Consider the following 18,495-nt stretch of genomic DNA (forward strand, 5'->3'; position numbering starts at 1 on the left):
AGGAAAAATAGAACTGGAGGTATTTATATCTCAGGCAGTCGAGTCTCCCCATAAACTTTTTATATAAGGCAGATCCAGAAACTTAACTGATAACAGAAATCTTGGTAGGATTAGATCATTTAATCAATATAAAACTTGGAAGAGGCTTTAGAATCATCAAAACTGCTCATTTTACAAACTGGAAACTGAAGCTCCCCTAAAAAGAAGTTTAAGATCTCAAAGACAGAAGTGGCATTGGGACAAGAATTCAAATCTCTCAACTTCCAATCATATTCTCTTTCCCCTATGCTACATTATATCCAAAATAGTGACACTATGAAAACAGTTCAGGAAGGTTATTTTAACAGTGCTTACTAGTCAGAGTTAGATAGGAGAGAATGGAGGCAGGAAGACTAGTTGAGAGGGAAGAGCAGTAATCAAGGCATGTAAGTTAGGGCAGTTAGACTATCCTTGAGAATGGGTTACAACAGCCATCAGATAAAGCATTCTAACAACCCAGGACCCATTAAGTGGTACCTTGAGCTCTTAACTGGTAAACGCAAACAGAACCTCCCCAATCACAAGGCTATAAGACATAAAATAAAATTTACCTTATTACATTGTCTGATGTTAACAGCACTATGTGGGGATCCAGCATTTCACTTGGATACCAGGCAGCATGCTTTAGAGTCAGAGAGGTAGAACTGGTGAAAAATCTCTCAGCAATTGGAGTGGTACTAAAAGACAACAATTTTCCAACAAAACATTTTGTAGGACTTGGATGAAAAACTTTCTAAAGGAAAATCTATTTGAATACTCTTTGCTCTTCTTTCCTTCAACTTCTTTCTCTTTTAAGTCTTGCTAGGAGAGCATTCAAAGCATCTATTCAATCAATATCAAAGAATCAAAATAAAAATAGTTTCTAAATTGTAGAGCATTTTTTATTGTACACATGATTTTAGATACAGTATCTTATTTGATCCTTTTAATAACCCTGCGAGGAAAATACAAGAGCAGATATTATCATTCTCATTATGGAAATGAGGAAATGGAGTTAGAAAAGAAACATTTTAAGGGGACCCAACTTCTAAGTTGTGGAACTAAAGGTGGGTTTCTACCTTATATTCTTTTCAGTAGATCTTTCAGACTGTCACTTTTCTGGATTTGTTGGGAAAAAAAATTATACAAAAATAAAACTTAGTTGAACTTAAGAACAAATTGTCTGGCTCATAGATAATAATTGCTTTTTAAAAATCTTATTTCTACCTTGAAGAATGGCCTGACTTTTAATGAGAGAGTAATGTGATAATTCATATAGAATAAAATATAATCACATATATGCCATAAACATTATTACCACAAAATGCCAATGTGCAGACCATGTGGAATATTCATAGTAAACTTACCTTAAAATTATTGGTCTTAGATAATTTTCTGCATGCATTACAAATTATAAAGTTAAACACTAAATGAAAATACAACTTACCTACAATTCACTGTTGATTTTCCACCTTCAAATTCAGAATTCTTCCCCCATCTTTTAGGTAATTCTAACACTGTAAGTCCTTTTATTCCTATAAGTGCCACGTGATGTTGTGTTGGACTTAACAAGACTTGATAGATTTCAAACAGGGGTGGATTTATGCAAAGCAATCTCTGAAATTAAAGCAAACTGGTCAAAATAGTTAAGTTTAATGTAAATATATGTGACAGTTACTTGAAACCACAGTACTGCTTTAGTTTTCCATAACTATAAGAAAATGAAGCATTCTGGATAATTACTAACACTCAGGCCATTAATGGAAGAAATAATTTTAACTATTTTGATTGGAATGATATAAAAATGCATCAAATCTCCCTACCTTGATACGTAAATACTGCATATAATTTCCCTCTTTATGATCAAGCTCCAGCCTCGATTTCCCACCATTACCTACTTGTACTTTATACCCCCTCCAATCAGATAACTTGTATTTCTCGGTAATCATTATGCTTTGTTATGCCTGTGTCTTTGCATAACTGTTCTTACTCCTGCAATCTGCAATGCCCTCATTTGCCTTTTTTTTTTTTTTAAGCAGGCTAATATATCCTTGAAGACTCAGTCTTAATATGCTTTCCTCCAAAGAAAATATCCCTGATCTTCTGGCCAGGAACAAAATACATCTTTCCTGGACTCCCATAGCACACTCTATTATAGTTTTTATCACCCTGCATTCTAATTATCCTTTTACTTGCTCATCCCATACAACTAACTATGAATTACTCAGAATGAATGATGAATCCATCTCTTTCCTCTCAGTATCTTCAGCATAGTATATGGCATATTGCTGACTCAATGTATATTTTAGTGAACAAATGAAGAACTCAGAAATATTAATATATAATTACTATGTTATATTAGAAATAATACGAGATAGCAAATGGCTTCAAGAGCTTCTGTAGCAAGTAAAAAGGCATTTTACCTATACAGATATGGAACAGTGTTTGTTTTAGTATCATATGCTCTCAAAAAACATTCACGCCTGCCTATTTCTTCTCTTGTGACTGTGTCGAGTTCCCATTTTCTTGTCTATCTACTTTCAGCAATAAACCATGAAACTGCCAATGTATTGCTTATCCTTGGTATGCAGAATCACACCAAGCCCAAACCCTTTTAGACAAGTCATTCTAAATATAGTGAGGTTTCTATTAATTGTTACTGATGTCTATAAGCCTGATTTTGGGGATTTCAGTTGCCTTTTGCTGATTCCGATCAAATTATTTTTTCTCCTGTCAGTGGTTCTTTCCCTTTTTTGCCTACCTTTTCAACCCCTATCTTCTCTCTACCTGATTTTGATGGTCTATCTCAAATCATCCAGAGGCCATCTTTCTTATGCTATACATACAGTTCAATTACCTTAAATCGCTCATGACAATCACAGGAGAAGTTTTTTGGTTTTATTTCTAAGTCACCATTCATGCTTTTGTTAACTTTTAAAGTTGCAACTCATGCTAAGCCACTTTCTTGCCTATCTCTGAGTTTCTGATATTCTGCAGGATTGAGGGTCATTCAGATCTCACCAATATTTACTAAGAGTTTATGTGTTCCAGGCACTCAGTGAAATCCTGGAGGTACCTAAAAAATAAGTAAGGCAGAAAGAGCCCCTGTCTTGGTGTTTACTGTCTAGAAAAGCAGACAAAAAAATAAACAAGTGTGAATGATTTAATTACAACTGTGTGAATGCTGTGTGCTGAGCATCTTGTAAATTACTTGTGTACACTGAAATTTTAAAGTAGATTGTAGACTTGTAACCTATTTTGAAAACTGCAAAATTTTATCTAACACCTCTTTGATTTCAAATCATTTCGCATCAACTAGAATCAGGCAATGCCACACAACAGATGTCGTGTTAGAACGTGTGACAAGTTTTTTAGTTTTTAATCTTTAAAAGGAGAATCGGTTTATTACAAATATAAACATTTCCAGAAAGCAATGTCTGATTACAGCAAGTGTGGAATACTTTCTGATCACACCCGCTTTCACATGCTGTTGGATACCAAAAACAAGCAAAAATCCCTTCCAACCTTGGAAATGGCCTTTCTAAAAGGTAAATGAAAATATTAACAGGGGATTTCTTCTCCATGTCAGGCACAGAACTTGGTACTTTCAAATCTATTACCTGACTTGTCGCTCCGAACCCCAAGAGAAAGGGAGGCTTATCCCTATTATTCTGAGTGTCACATCACGAATGCGGTTTCTCAGGACCAACCCACTCGAAATAGCAACTGCACGCACACCCTCTATCCCCGTGCCCTGCTTGGTTTTTCCTCAGAGCGCTTGCATAATTGATGTTGCTGAGTATGCCGTGGTCTTTCCCTTCCTCCCAGACCCCACGAACTTAAGCACTTTGAGAGTATGAGTTCCTGTAACTCGGTCTGGCAGTGTCGGGGTCGGTCAAGAGGCAACAAAAGGTCATGTGGCGATGCTTGAGCGGAATGAAAATAAGAGACTTTTCCACTCGAAGTGAAAAATAGCCAAGATGGAGAGGGAAAACAAACAAACAACTAGTTCGGCTCTGGCCGGGTGGCTCAGTTGGTTAGATGAGGGTCAGGGCACATACAACAGTCAACTAATGAACGCATCGGGTCAGTGGAACAACAAATCGGTGTTTTCCTCTCGCTCTCTCTCAAAATCAGTAATCTTTTTTAAAAAAACAGTTCACATCCCAGCTGACGGTCATTTCCGAGATTAGCCTGGCCATACCTGGTACTGGGAGAGAGAGGGCTCCTCACCCGCGCCGCTGAGGCCCCGAAGGCGAACCACTAAGAAGGAGCTGCCTTCTCCGTCCCACAGGAAAAGTTCTCCTCCAAGGCCGAAGACCAGGTTTCTCGTCAGCAACTGCGGCGGCGAAGGCAAAGATAAAGAAGCCGCTTTCCCAGCCTCGGCTGGACTCTGGTTTTTCAGTCCCTCCCGGAGCCGCACGAACACCGCGTGGTTAGGCAGCCAAGTCTGCCACAGCTCGCCGTCACCTGAGGGTCCCGCGACGGCCGCCATCTTGGCCCAACTGCTCTCCTCATTGCAATTGCTCAGCCCGCCGCTGAGCGCAGCCAATCTGCGGCCAGCCTGCCACTGCTTTGGCTAATCATCAAGCAGGCATCCCGGAAGCACGAGGCTGGCGAAGGTAAGGTCCGCCCACCAGGCGGGGACAACCCTAGTGGAAAGCCAATCCCCAGTTAAGTATTCATTCTGAAGCCGAAAGGGGCGGGACGACAAAGTCAACAGGCTAGTGCGTGCTTCAAACTTTGGTTCCGCGGGAGGTCTAGAACGTAGGGAAGAACCTAACTCCTGTATATTTGCTTATTGCACACCTCCATGTAGGTAAACCTAGACATTCAAAATCTTCGTTCAAGAATTACCTCCCTCAATCCAGGGTGGGTTAACTTCACAAATAGTACGAATGCAGTCCCCCATCTTTGGGTTGCACAAATTTGTCTCTGGGTTGGGTCGGCCAATAAAACAACAGTTCCCAGAATTCCGTGGGGTGCAGTACGATCAGCAACCGGGAACTACAACTCCCAGGTTTCTGCGCGCCTGCAGGGGGCGGGGATTTCTGACCGCGACTCTCGCGGAGACGAGATGGCAGAGCGGTCGGTATCTCCGCACCGCTCCCTCTACAAATTGGTAGGCTCGCCTCCATGGAAAGAGGCGTTCAGGCAGGTGAGTGTGAGGTTTGGGAAAACCTTGCCTGGGTCGTCCTCATTCCCTTAATCCTCCCAGAAACTGCTCTCAGTGCCTTCGCCTCAGCCCAACCGGGTGAGGCAGGTGCCGGGAGCATCTGGCCGGTGGAGGTGGACCTGGGACTCAGGCCTCCCACCTGAAGATCTGGGTCTTGGCCTTCCCGCGGAGTTTCTGGACCTTGGGTATGGGTTTAACCCGGGCCGGCCCAACTCCAGGCCTCCATTTTTGAATTTGAATTTTGGATTTCGATTTGTTTTACATTTGAAATGTGATCCTGGCCACCCCTCTGCACTCTACAATAACAACACCTTCTGTTTGGGGGTAGGTGGGCACCGAGAAAGGCACTTTATATGCTGTATACGTATCTCATGCAAGAGAGAAGTTATTTCTATTCTAAAGAAAGCCTCTGTTCGAAAGAGCTGCAGTTACTAAGTCTTTGCAAAGGTGCGCCTCACCTCAGTTCTGACCTAGACTGAACACAGCATGGTTGCTGTAATATTGCCTATGACTACAGGAATCCCATAAGTGGATATATCCCAGGAATATAATCTGATGCTAGAAATGACTGTTGACATCAGGGTTTCTCAACTTGGCTATTGACATTTTGAGGAAGATAAATAATTATTTGCCGTTCTGTGTATTGTCCAATGTTTAGCAGAATCCCTGGCGTCTACCTGCTAGATTCCAGTAGCCCTGCAGCTAGAGTTACGACAACCAAAAATGTCTCCAGGCATTGCCAGATGTCCCTTGGGGGACAAAATTGCCCCAACTTGAGAAACACTGCTGTACAGGAAGGTGACTACGGTAGCTATATCTGGAGCAACGAGAATTTGCAAGCAACCTAAATGCCCCATAATAACACAGTGGTTGTTGAGCTATATTCATCCAACCATTAAGGAAGCTGGCATTGAAGAGAGGACATGAAATACGGTGATCTGGAAATATATGAGCAAAGCATTGTAATTTCATCTGTCTACATGTAAATAAGGACTGGAGGGGAAAATTCAAAATTAACAATAGTTAGGATTATACATGATAATTTGTGTCTATAAATTTTCTTTAATGTTTTAACAACTAAGCTAAGACTTTTATTTAATGCTATTACCTTCTTCCCACCCCACCCACCCTACATTCCCCCAACCCCTTCCCATCTTTCTCCTCCTTCCAAGGGATGCCTGGAGAGAATGAGGAACAGCCGGGACAGGCTCCTGAACAAATACCGCCAGGCTGGAGGCAATATGCTAGGGAGAGCTCAGAGCACCCTTCTAGTGCAAGAGTTGATGGAAGAAGAGTGGAATGCTTTGCAGTCAATGGAAAGTGGTCCAGAGGCCTTGGCTCAGGTCAGGCAATGATAAATGTTTTCAGGGAGGGTGCTATAACACTAAGAACACCTAGTGTCCTCTGTCCACCTATTTCCCTAAGTCCTCTAAACCCATGTACCCTCAAGCCCACACTCAGGATTCTGACAGCCTCTAACCCAGGTTCTTCTGCCTTTAATGTTTGACTCTTTTGGACTAATGGTTCCTAAATACCAGACGGTTGACCTGCTGCATCACTGCATTGTATTCACTTATGAAAATAAAAAGAAAGTAATTTCACTCCTTGGCTACATGCCTGGAATTTTGATTCAGTAGGATGAACTAGGCATGAACTAGGAATCTCTTTTCAAAAAGGTCTCCAGGAGCTTTTTGATTCTGATCTCAGTAAGAGCTGGGAGCTGAGTGTGGACAGGAAACCATTTACCATGTGCCAGGAAGGGCACTGGGTTGGAAGTCAGGAGCTCAGGAATCCAGATCCTGCTTTTCCTGTTGTTTGTTAACACCACTCTGCCTGTTTGATTTTTAGTTTTTACATTTATGGAATGAAGACAATATGTCAGAATTGCTAGTACAACATAAGAAAACGTGGGAAACTGCTTAGAAAACATCAAGGCTCTCTATCAGTACCTTCTATGTGTCTTCCACTATGCCAAATGTTTGTGTTACATAATCACAATTAGCACTCACAGTAACCTCAGCTAGGTTTTATTCCCACTTTAGAGAAGCCCAAACTGAGGTTTACAGAGGTTAGGAACTTTCTAGTGGTTTCATAGCATTGGCAGAACCACATATTTAGCTGCTCCTCTATACAGTCTTCCCCCAATTAAGTGTCATTATTTTGTCACTGGGTAGTTTAATCACTTGTTGATGACTTCTCAGCATGATCACATTACCCCATTGTCAACATAATCTACAGAAGGACTGAACTGATCAATTTCCTCAGGCAAAACTCAGTTCTTCAAGCCAGCCTCCAAGTATGAATCATTGTGGTGCTTGTCATCTGATTATAACTTCAAACCTCTGATGGCCCCACTTTCTCTTGCAGTGGGAGATGCCGATGGACTTGGCTGAGCTGGAGGAAATCCAACAGGAGCTGACTGACCAAGGTGACCCCTAAGAGTGGTCCTTCCTGCCTGTATCTTGCTACTCTAACGCTGACCTTTATTCTAAACAGAATTAGTTCTTAACTTCCCTTCCACTTCCATCTGTAGTCAAGTGTCCAGAAGTCTCTGCTTTTACTCTGAAGTCTTGGCTGCCTGTCTTCCTAGTAATGAGTCTTCAGTATGCTAGGCTTTGTGCTCAGACTCCTCATTCCATGCTTATTTCCTCCTTACGACTACCCTACAAGGTAATAGGAGACAGAAGAGAGTGGTATCTTACACAGGCTGCACAGGTAGTGGTGGAGTTGAAAAGCAAAATCAATTTTGTGTATCTAATTCCCATGTTTATTCTACTGCCTACAGTACCTCTCTATTAATAGACTAATAGTAACCCTGTCACCCTGCAGGATACAGGGCATGATCGTGTCTCTTGCACTACCTAACTTAAGTGCCTTCTCTGTTCTTTACTGATTCCCCAGCGTCTGGTGAGCAGCCACTCCCTGAGGCATTCATAGTACCACAGGATGCGTAGTTTAGCACTTTATATAATTCATTTATTCCACATAGCCGTCTCTTGACTAGGCTTACTTTTTATCATCTGTAAAATAGTGATAATAGACCTGCTCTATAAGTTTGTTTGTAGGCTTCAGTGATGTGTGTAGAAGACTTAGAGTAGTGCTTGGCACATAGAAAGCTTTCAACAAATGATAACTATTATTATGAGGATGCAAGACTGTGGACTCTTGAGCTAACTGCTGAGATTCACTTCTTAGCATTACCGATTTAACTGGTGTGGCACTGGGCAAAGCACTTAATCTACCCATGCCTCAGTTTCTTCATCTTTAAAATAAGGGTAATAATAGGGAATAAGTTTATATATGTAAAGGACTTAAAATAGCATTTGACAAATTGTAAGTGCTATGCAAGTGTTAATTGTTATGATTAATATAATTGATGCCATTTAGACTGGGAATTTTTTATCCTTTTAGTTATCCATTTTTAATAAATTCACCCTTCACCCCCACCTATAAAACCTATCCTAGTGATGAAACATAAGACTCACTAAATATTTCTTTTGGGGTATGTTTAAAAAATCTGAAGTGATAAGGATTTACTGTGTTCAGCCATACTTCATCATAAGGAACACTTTAGAATGGAGATTGGTAAACTTCCTAGGTCCTTCCTAGCGAAGGTCCAAATAGTTAACATTTAAGGCTTTGGAGTCCAGTCTCTGTTGCACCTACTCTATTCTGCTGTTGTAGTGTGGAAACAGTCATAGACAATACATAAAAAATGACCATGGCTATGTTCCCATATAACTTTATTTAAAAAACTGAAGGTGGGCTGGATATGGCCTATGGGCCATGGTTTACTGATCCCTGAGCTTTAGCTAGACTGTGAGCTCATCGAGAGAAGGACCAGTCTTTTTCATCTTTGTACTCCTTGCTTACTACATACTAGGTATTGTTGCATTTGCTGAATGGATGACCACAGATTCTGAACAACACAGGTTCTGGGAACATGGACATTGTGGAAGAGATCACTTTAGACTCAGCAGGGTGGGCCGGCCTCAGAAATAAGTGCCCTGTAAGTGTCATTGTTCTCCAGCTGCCCTTGGGATCCTGACACTCTACATCTCTGCTCTTATGATGTCAGGAGATGTGTGTGAAAGGTTTCTCCTTGTCCCTTAGCCTCATCACTTTCTTGTGCTCACAAAGTTGAGGACAGACAGGAGGGGAGGAATCCAAGAGGAAGCCTGACGGAAGAGTAAATATCTAGTGGTTGGTAGCAGGATTTTGCCTGAATATTTCTTGTGTGGGTGAAGCCTTTGAAAGTGAAGCTTAGCATCAAAGACGGCAGTCGGGTGAAGCATGGTGAAGCAGTCCAACTGTCCATTGCCTTGCAGAACAGTCCATCATCAGTGAATATGAGAAGAGCTTGCAGTTTGATGAAAAGTGTCTCAGCATCATACTGGCTGAGTGGGAAGCAAACTCCCTCATCTGTCCTGTGTGTACAAAGTAAGAGTTTTCCAAACCTTTTCAGCATTATTGGTTCCCACCCTCCACTCCAAAGTGAGTGGAATTTCCCCTGCACACTTCTTGTATGGAAAGTTTCAGGCATCCTGGTCTGCTGGCCATGAAGCTCTGGGATCCCAATTCTGCCTCTAGGTACAACCTGAGAATAACAAGCGGTGTGGTCATGTGTCAATGTGGCCTGTACATCCCATCTCATGTAAGTGTTTCACACACAGCTTTTGTATCACCTCTTTCCACATATACCTGCTATCTTTAAGAACCTTCAGGGTGGGCTGGAGCCAACTGTGCACATCTTTTCTCAGCTCGTGTGCAGTTCTCCTTGGTAGCTTAAAATCAGCCATGGTGAGAATATGTACAGCATGGAAAAGCACTAGAAATCAGGGTGCTCCCTGCCCTCTCCCCAGAGCCACTTGTTAAACACCCATAAAAACTGTCCATATATGAAGACGTACCTATGCTCAGAATTTAAGCTTCAGTGATCTCAAAATACAGAAGGAGCCCTCTTTTCTGACATGAGAGGATCTGAAAGTTTGTGAGTTGGTTAAAGGGGTGAATTGTAAAAATGAAACACTTAAAGTAAGTTTCAAGCATATAACTTTGCCAGTCCTTGAGCGGGGCTCTGCTGATTAGAGAACTGTCTTTTTTACACAGACCACTCTTAAATACATTGTCTATAGTTTCCAGTTATGTTTCTGAAAAAGTGCATCCAGAAGCTGAGTGTACAACTTCAGGATTTTTCCTATCTTTTACGTATTTCAACCTTTTTTTTTTTTTTTAAAGTAACTCATCTTTGTGTTTCCTAAACATCCCAGTTATTATCTCAAAAAAACAAAACTTTATTTTCATTCTCTTATTTCATTTACTTAATATGTAATTAAATTACTCGATTACAGTAGCAAGTTCAATCAGCACAAACAGGTCTAGCATGAGCAGATCTGCTGGGTTCTTATGCTTCTGCCTCCACCAGCCAAACATGTCTTGGTGGGGATACATTTGACTGGTGGAGGCAGAAGCGTAAGGGAGGCTCTGAGTGTCCCTGGTACTGTAAGTGGTGGTGTGTTTTATAGCAGGACTAGAGAGCGCTGGTTGTCTGGTGAGGCAGTTAGATGGAGATTGGTTAAGAGATCTTTTTAGTATATTCATGAGCCCCAGAGTGTTTAAAGGTCCAAGGAATCACGTCATCAAAGATACATCGGTTATCATGATTTTCAGCCTGTTGACTATGAGGTAACTAAGATGAGGTTGTGGTGTAACTTCTTTGTTTTTTAGTCTCCAGAATTGACAGAGCAGAGTCTTCGTGCCTGTTTAGAGGTCAGCGTGAATGAGCACAGTGCACACTGTCCTCACACACCTGTGTTTTCAGTCACTGAAGGGACAGAAAAACAGTCCAGTCTTCTCATGAGCTGTCTGGTAAGCCTCCCAGGGGACCCAGTGGTAAGGGCAGGCCCCTGCTCTGGTAGAAATAATAGCTTGGAGACCGGTGAATGCTTAAAAGTGCAGTTTATTCTCTGAGGAGTTGACCTGAATAGAAAAGTGAAGGTAACAAGTCAGTTCATCTGATAGGCCAGTCGTTCCCTGAAAGGGGAGGGACAGAGGCAGCACAGGATTGTGGAAGGTGCGTTGGTCTTGAGTTAGAAAGCCTGGTTGCACCGCCTGCTCTTGTTTGATTGGCAGCAGTGATCTCAGATGAAGCTGATTATTTCATATTTGTGAGACCCAATGAGGCCATCTCGGTATCAGTTTTGCACAAGGATACAGAGCAGGAAGCACAGCAAGGCAGCGTCAGGCTTGTCTCTCAGGCAAATATCTTCACAGGACCAAAGCCTATTGTTTGGCCCCCTAAGTGACAACTCATGTGTGAGGGAACAGGACCACACAAGTGGATATAGAGCCACCCTCATTTTATCAGAGATGGATACTATTCCCAATGTTAGGAACGAAAACAGATTTGGATGAGTGAGGTGATTTGGCCAAAGTTGCACACTGCTAAGAAAAAGTAGAGCTGGTATTGGGGCCCAGGTCTCAGGGGTTCCGGCAGTGCTGCTAGTCCCAGCTCCAGGCTTGGGCCTTGGTAGAGGAATGGTTTTCCTTCAGAGTATGTGAAAGGAGACACAGTGAGTGAAAGGTTATAGAAAACCTGTCACTGCTTCCTCCTGACTACAGGTTTATGCACTCCTCTGCTCCAGCCGTGCAGAACTGCTTGCAGATTCTCTAATGTGCAAGTGTCCGGGCCACCCTGCTTTTGCTCATGCTGTTCTGTCTGGAATGCCTGTGGCTCCCCCCACTCGACTCAAGGATCATTGTTGAGCACTTCTGTATGCCAGATAATCAGTGAAGCCTGACCCCTCACGTAGAACTGGCCGGGCTCTCTCTCCTTGGGTTTCCCTTGTTCTTGATGCCATGTTCCTGTAGTTACCTGTTTATGTCTTTGTTCTTGAGAGCAACAACCCTATCTTTATTTTTATTCCCAGTCCTTGGCACAGGGGTAGGTATGTTTGGAGAAATGAGTTGAGGTAGAGGGAAGAGATTTGAAGGGACATGGGTCAGATGGCTTTGGTTTCTGCCTCCTCAGTGGGATGAACTGAGCCGTTTGCAGAGTGCAGTGGAACTGAGCTGGAGCATGGGGCTCCTTGAGACTGGGAAAGCTCCAGACCAAGTGCTGGAGGGAATGGGTAGGACAGCAAGAGGACACAAAGGATTGCCTGGTTGCTTAGTGTCCAGCTGCAGTTGTGTCCTGCCCTGACCCCCAAGTGCGCTGCATGCAGTTCAGAGCAGCAGTGAAGCCAAGTGGAGGGGAGGTCTGGGAGGCGAGTGCCGCGGGAGGCAGCGGCAGGGGCAGCACGATTGGCAATGCTGGCTCCTGGGTCGGCAGGGAGACTGTTGTGGGGCAGGAGGCCGCCACAGCAAAGATGAGAAACAGGACAGGGAACAAAATTGTATTCAGTAGCCTGTTCCAGAGTTCGCCATTTTGAAAGGTAGGTAAATCATTTGGAATGCTCTGGAGTTTATGTGGCACTACACATCTTTCTCTTAAGGGGAAGTCAAGGACCACTGGGTTCAAGATCCAGTGAGGTCAAGCTGTAGGGTGATTAAGCATAGCTGTCAAGGATGAGGAAGATGGGTGTGCATTACAGATGGGAATGGGTATGTACAGCCACAACTTGGGAGTATTTGAAATGGGAGAGGGACAGTGGTCTAGGGTTAATGGTGGGGGATGGGATGTGCTAGACCACTAGAAAGCCAAGTTATTACCGTGTATTACCTATGAATGTGGTGTCAAGGTTAATTTAATTAAGCATAATACTCCTTAGCATAGTTGTGGGGCTCTCAGTTCAAAGAATCAGGAACCAGGTGTTTTTTTTTTTTTTTTAAGATTTATTGAGGAGGAGGAGAAAGGGAGAAACATCAATGTGTAGTTGCCTCTCACATATGCCCTACTGGGGACCTGGGCAGCAACCCAGGCATTGTGTCCTAGACTGGGAATCCAACTGGTGGCCCTTTGGTTTGTAGGCCTGTCCTCAATCCACTGAGCTATGCCAGCCAGGGTGGGAACCACTTTTATATTTGAGAACTTACTGTTAGAGACCAAGGAAGGTATGCTAGAACTAATGGGCCTCAGAGTTGATAGTAGTGAATATGCAGTTTCTACCCCTCTATGATACATACCTGTTTCAGTCTTAAGTTGAAGGAACCTTACCTCCTTGCTAGGCTTAAAAGCCGCCAGCTCTCAAAAGTTTGAATAATCTGGTCACTGGGTTCCGGAGGGTGAGGATATTTAATCAGTCCCTCTCCAGGATCTGATCTTAGCCTGAAGATGACGTTGCTGAGGGTTTCAAAGACAGTTGTTTAGAAACTGCAGGACTAAAATCAAGCAAAGCCTTTTCCGACTATACCATCATACTGTTTCACAATCAAAGCTTCATCTTGTGGTATGCAGGATTTTAGTGGCAGCATAAATGTCATTACTGATTACAGCTTTTAACCATATGAAATACAACAATTTAAGCTAACTTTTTCTATTTAAATCCAGGCTTGTGATACTTGGGCTGTGATCATCTAAAGCTCACTTCGTTCTACTGGGTTGGAAACAACTCTTTCCATCTGAGACGAGAAGGAGCCTTGTAAATACAAACCTTTCATTTATAACTTATTTTTATATTAAAACTTTCCAAACATGTAGGCTCTTGGTGTTTTGTAATGCAGGTTGAAGGGGAAGGAGTAGAAATAGAAAAGCCCAATCACCTTAGAGATAAACCAATTTTATTGTCCATCATTATGTTATACAAAAATCTAGAAATAATAGGTTTGTACAGAAGAAACAAATGAATAGTAAATAAAAGGCAATGAATAATTTAATTTGAATCATTTCCCATGATAGTAGGATGGAAACATTTCAAAGTACATGTCTGGCTTCAGAGTAGGTTTTGTTCATTGGCAAAGCCTGCCATAAAATTAAGGTGTTCAGCGTCTTGTCTGCTCTACTGGCTCTTGACGAAACTTTTGAGGTCTTCCAGAAAAGTAATGTACTCCTGGTGCTCCAGGGCTGTGCTGAGCTCCACCAACTCGTCCGCAAAAGTGTTGTCCACCCCCCGGTCCGCAAGGAAATCCATTAGGTGATCATATAAGGCCTACAAGGAGAAACATTTACCATTAAAAAAAGAAAGAAAGAAAGAAAGAGACTTCATCTGTAACATTTGCTAATTAAGATACTTTTTTGTCTCTCTTTGGACCAGGACCTCCCCTACAAGGCCCAAGGGCACCCCATCTTATCAAGTGCTCACCCAGTCCAGGGAATCTGTGTTGAGTGTGTAATTTGTATCCTTCCATTCAGATTCGCCAGTGGACTGAAAGCTCACTTCCCTGATGGAGAAAATGTCACTCTCACCCTCTTCTTCTTGTCCAACCTGAGAAGAGACAGTAGTTGGAGAAACTGAATTTTCCAAGACAGGCCAGACTCATGCAAAGAATAGGGACTATTTATAAGTTGGGACCAACCAGATTTTAACCTTGCTCCCTCATTCCCCTCTTCCCCAGCTTTGCTGGTCTACGCTAGAAAAGGGACCAAGTAAGGTCTCCAGCGGCCCTTGTCCCCAGGGATGCCAAGGTGCTAGCACTTCATCCTACATACCTCATCTTCTGGATAGTGACAGTCCAGCACGAGGGCCTTCTTGCCATCTTTCTTTACAACTTCAACCACAAAATTGGGAGTGGATGTCAATTCAGGCTGGGGAAACAAGAATAAGTCAGTACATGCCCTCGGTGATAGGCGTTGGGTGCTTGGACGAAAGGTCTCAGACAATTCAGGGGGTCTGGAAACCACCATTGTTAGGATATCAGTTAGCCATTTTGCAAGGCTGTGCTATAGTGTTCTCAAATAAGGAACTGAGAATCTGTAACAGGGTATTAAAGGCACATACCTGCTCATTTTGAACTCTTCCTATGGATCCTTCCTAGAGTTAAAGACTATTTTCAAGGACAGAGCATTGTATATTTAGTAGTGTTTCACTTCTGTTGACACTACTTCTTTAAATAACATAATAGATTCAGAATGAAGAAATCTGAATTCCAGCCCCAGCTATGTGCCAATTAACTGAAATTTAGATCATTATTCAATCTTTCTGGACTGTTTCTCCATCCATAAACTACTATGGTGGCCTAAAGCTCCTAGATCTCTTTCCACCTGTCTGTTTTAGGATCTTCCTATGGCCCAGGACCAAGGGCAGGTACATTTGGCTAGCTGGCCATCCTAATGTCTGAATAATCACAGCAACCCTCCCTTACCAGGAAGCTGTGCTCTCTGTTCTACGTCATAAGACAATACTGATACCTTCTTAGTTAGAAAGTCTGGGGACTCTGTGGCCCCCATACCAGCAGTTTCTAGGCCAGATCCGCTGCTTCCTAAAATGTTTGAAGCCTGGGCATCAAGAGGCCAGCCACATAAGGAAAGACCTTACCAGAATCTCTGTTGTTAAATATCTGATGTTCCCAATTTTGCTACCTTGGTTAAGTGGCTGGTGTTTATTTCTACCATTCCTCACTTGGGAACACTTCAAATGATAATCTTCAGTATCAAACCTCTTCCCATCATAGAAGTGTAAAAGACAATTTCAATTTCTATTAGGAGAACAAAGGCTGAACTATAAAGCCCAAGCCTGCAGATGATAATTTACTCAGTCCCCAGGAAAAATGGGCCATACTCCTGGTGCTAAAGCTGGCCAGAAACTGCTCCACTACAAGCGAAGTCCCAAGGATGGTTGTCTGCAGCCTTCTCTCCCCTTCTGGCATTAGAGGAAAGCAAACAAACAAAACAATACAATGTTCCTCTAAGCCCCTGACCTATCAGGACTGAGGTGAAGGCTGGTTACAGTGTTCCGGCTTACCTCCTGTTCTTCAACCTTCTGCCCTTGGGAGGACGACTCCTCCCCGTCATATGTTGGTGGGATGCTATTGTTAATGTTGAAGGTGACAGTGACCCTAGAGAGAAGAAAACACAAAAGACATGGTATAGTGTTTTTGGCTTTTTTTAAAACTGAATGTTAAATAAGTATTGAGGCCTGCTACAGTTAAAAATGCTTGTTAGAACAATGTCTGTCCTAGCTGGCTTTGCATTTCAATTATTACAGACCTCCCCAAAAGGCCTGGGTGCCCACATCCCACCCTGAGAGGGAATCAGCAGGTATGAAGTGTGCCTTCTCTGTGCCAGCTGCTTGAAGTCAGACTCACAGGCCTCGGAGCCCACCTCAGCCACATACAGTCATGTATAGGCTACCTCCCCCAGGCCCGCTTCCCAGGGCTCCCTCCAGTGGCAGTGAGCACCTAGGAAGTGGTGGGATGGAATAGATAGATGCCTCTATTTTACTTTTTAAAGATTTTACTTACTTATTTTTAGAGGGAGAGAAACACCTACAGGTTGCCTTTAGTATGTGCCCCACACAGGGACTGAACTGCATTGCAACCCAGGCTCCTGCCCCACCTTTTGCTTTGCATGACAACACCCAACCACTGAGCCACACTGGTCAGGGCAATAGTTGCCTCCTTTAAAAAGTTTTTTCTCCATCAGAAAACCTGCCCCTCAGAGGAAAGGAAGAAGGGGCACGAGAGAGTTGCATCAGCTAAGCACCAAGAGCAGCCCTGATCCTAGGAAGGGGAAACTTCACAAGTAACAGTAACAGTAAGGATTCATTTTCCGAATACCCGTGGGAAGTTTTACAATTACAAGGCATGCCAGAAATACCAACTAATGACGATTTTAAGGTGCAAGAATCCTCACTTGACAAATCATGTGCCAAAGTTTGAGATGAAATTAAAAGCGATGTGAAAATCAGACCAGCCCTGCCGAGTTGTGCTGCTCCAGCAGGCACTGTCTGCATACACTAGCACTCTAACTGCCGCCCTTTGGAGCCCGGCCAACTGGGGTGTGCCAGGAGGCCACCTCATAGGAGCAATGGTTGGAGGTTCAGCCACAAAATCTAATGGGAAAGAAACGGTGGTGACCAACTTGAGCTCTGGGCGCAGAACTGCAGTGTTCATTAGAAGACTTTAATGGCCCAACACTGGCTATGACTCCTAGGAAAAATGGTTTAGGTGAAATTACAGAATACACCTCTTTAGCAACCAGCCCACAGGAAATTTGTGTGCGCAGTTCATGAACCACTTGGAACTTACAAAGTTACCCAAAGATTCCTTCTTGGAAAGCATGTATCAAAGTACGTGCCTTGACAGAACCCAGGACAGGTTCCTCAGGGTCATGGGTTTAGGACCCCAGAGTCCACAAGCCCCCTGTACTTACTTTTCTCCACCAACATTCCGCACTAATTTGGCTTCTGTCCCATTCACTTCCAGATCCCAACCTCCAGACATCTTGGGGAGGGACTTATGCTTCTGTATCTTTTTTTCCTCCTTAATTTCATCACTCAGGAATTCAACAAAAGCTTTGTCCCCTACAATGAAAATCCATAAGGTAAGAAAAAGAACAGCCAGCCATCGGTCTAACGTGACCCAGGTTCCTCGAGCCAGAAATCTGGACTTGGACTGTTAAAAAAAAATCCTCCAGGACTTAGGCCAACTCACACCCACTAAGCCTAAGTCTCCTTATCGGTGGGAATCTGAGTTGGATTCTGGAAAAGGATTTGCAACAATTAACTCATTATCACGTTTCACACAAAGCGAAGGAGTTCCCAATTACCCTTTTCCACCTACCAAAAGACGTAACCAGCCTACTTTTCAACCGCGACCTTGGGCATTCCCAAAGTTCCCTTTTCAAGAAACTGGGGATAAGGTAAGCTTCCAGGTTTTAGTTGTATGCCTCAACCCAAAACGAAACGCTTTAAGGATGTAGGGGAGATGGAAATGTGATGGCTCGTCGGTATCACCCAAAGGTTGCCAGGACTTGGGAAAATGTTCCGGACCTCGCCGAGCGGCTCCGGGCGGCCTACTCGCCGTCTGCGCTTCCCTGCCCCGGTTCCCCACCCCACCCGGAATCTGCCCCTCACGGCCTCGACCCACACACGCGAACTCACCGTCGGTGTGCAGCCCGCCGCAGCCACAGGCGCAGGGTCCGCGAGGCCGCAGGAGGCCCGGCCGCCGCGCAGACCCCGCACGCACGCTGAGGAGCCCAAAGGGCCGGGTGCACGGCCGGGGCGCGGGCTGCAGAAGCAGCCGGAGAGGCGCGGAGGGCACGGCGACACGGACGCTGGCAACGGCTGCACCCAACGCGCGGGGCGCGCAGCGTAGCAGAGGCAGCATCGCGAAAGCGACAGCAGCAGCGGCCGACACGTGCAGGAGAAGACGATCTGACCCGATGGGCCCCCACGAGCTCACCACCGGAAGCCCCACCCCCCGCT

The 18,495-nt window shown here is 43.8% G+C and overlaps 3 protein-coding genes across 5 annotated transcripts in view; 1 reads left to right on the forward strand and 2 right to left on the reverse strand.

The window, feature by feature from the left end:
* The window catches only part of NUP88 (nucleoporin 88), a 35,309-nt gene extending 30,744 nt beyond the window's left edge, over window positions 1-4,565 (reverse strand). The window contains exons 1-3 of the mRNA XM_024565073.4: window positions 4,223-4,565; window positions 1,466-1,635; window positions 591-716 (exon numbers count right to left, since the gene is read on the reverse strand). Of these exons, the coding sequence (XP_024420841.2) occupies window positions 591-716; window positions 1,466-1,635; window positions 4,223-4,513 (587 nt within the window). The 5' untranslated portion in view covers window positions 4,514-4,565. The remainder of the gene's footprint in view (window positions 1-590; window positions 717-1,465; window positions 1,636-4,222) is intronic.
* Window positions 4,566-5,042: 477 nt separating this feature from the next.
* Window positions 5,043-13,829, forward strand: RPAIN (RPA interacting protein). 3 transcript variants are annotated; one of them, XM_024565111.3, is made up of 7 exons: window positions 5,043-5,176; window positions 6,367-6,537; window positions 7,562-7,622; window positions 9,523-9,634; window positions 9,728-9,848; window positions 10,922-11,062; window positions 13,683-13,829. In XM_024565111.3, exons 1-7 carry the CDS (start codon window positions 5,096-5,098, stop codon window positions 13,710-13,712), a joined length of 717 nt encoding a protein of 238 aa, XP_024420879.2. In that variant the 5' UTR covers window positions 5,043-5,095; the 3' UTR covers window positions 13,713-13,829. The 3 variants fall into 3 exon arrangements, with proteins under 3 accessions (XP_024420879.2, XP_024420880.2, XP_024420881.2); XM_024565112.3 differs by having other exon boundaries at window positions 9,785-9,848; XM_024565113.3 differs by lacking the exons at window positions 9,728-9,848; window positions 13,683-13,829 and having other exon boundaries at window positions 10,922-11,057.
* A 61-nt stretch (window positions 13,830-13,890) lies between these two features.
* Window positions 13,891-18,488, reverse strand: C1QBP (complement C1q binding protein). Its single transcript, XM_053911200.1, has 6 exons — window positions 18,172-18,488; window positions 17,442-17,592; window positions 16,033-16,126; window positions 14,781-14,876; window positions 14,434-14,556; window positions 13,891-14,280 (listed from the first exon to the last, which is right to left on the reverse strand). The coding sequence occupies exons 1-6, from the start codon at window positions 18,395-18,397 to the stop codon at window positions 14,131-14,133; spliced, it is 840 nt and encodes a 279-aa protein (XP_053767175.1). The 5' UTR covers window positions 18,398-18,488; the 3' UTR covers window positions 13,891-14,130.
* Between the last annotated feature and the right edge of the window lie 7 nt (window positions 18,489-18,495).

The sequence above is a fragment of the Desmodus rotundus genome, chromosome 9 (assembly GCF_022682495.2).
Source record: "Desmodus rotundus isolate HL8 chromosome 9, HLdesRot8A.1, whole genome shotgun sequence".
NCBI lineage: Eukaryota > Metazoa > Chordata > Mammalia > Chiroptera > Phyllostomidae > Desmodus > Desmodus rotundus.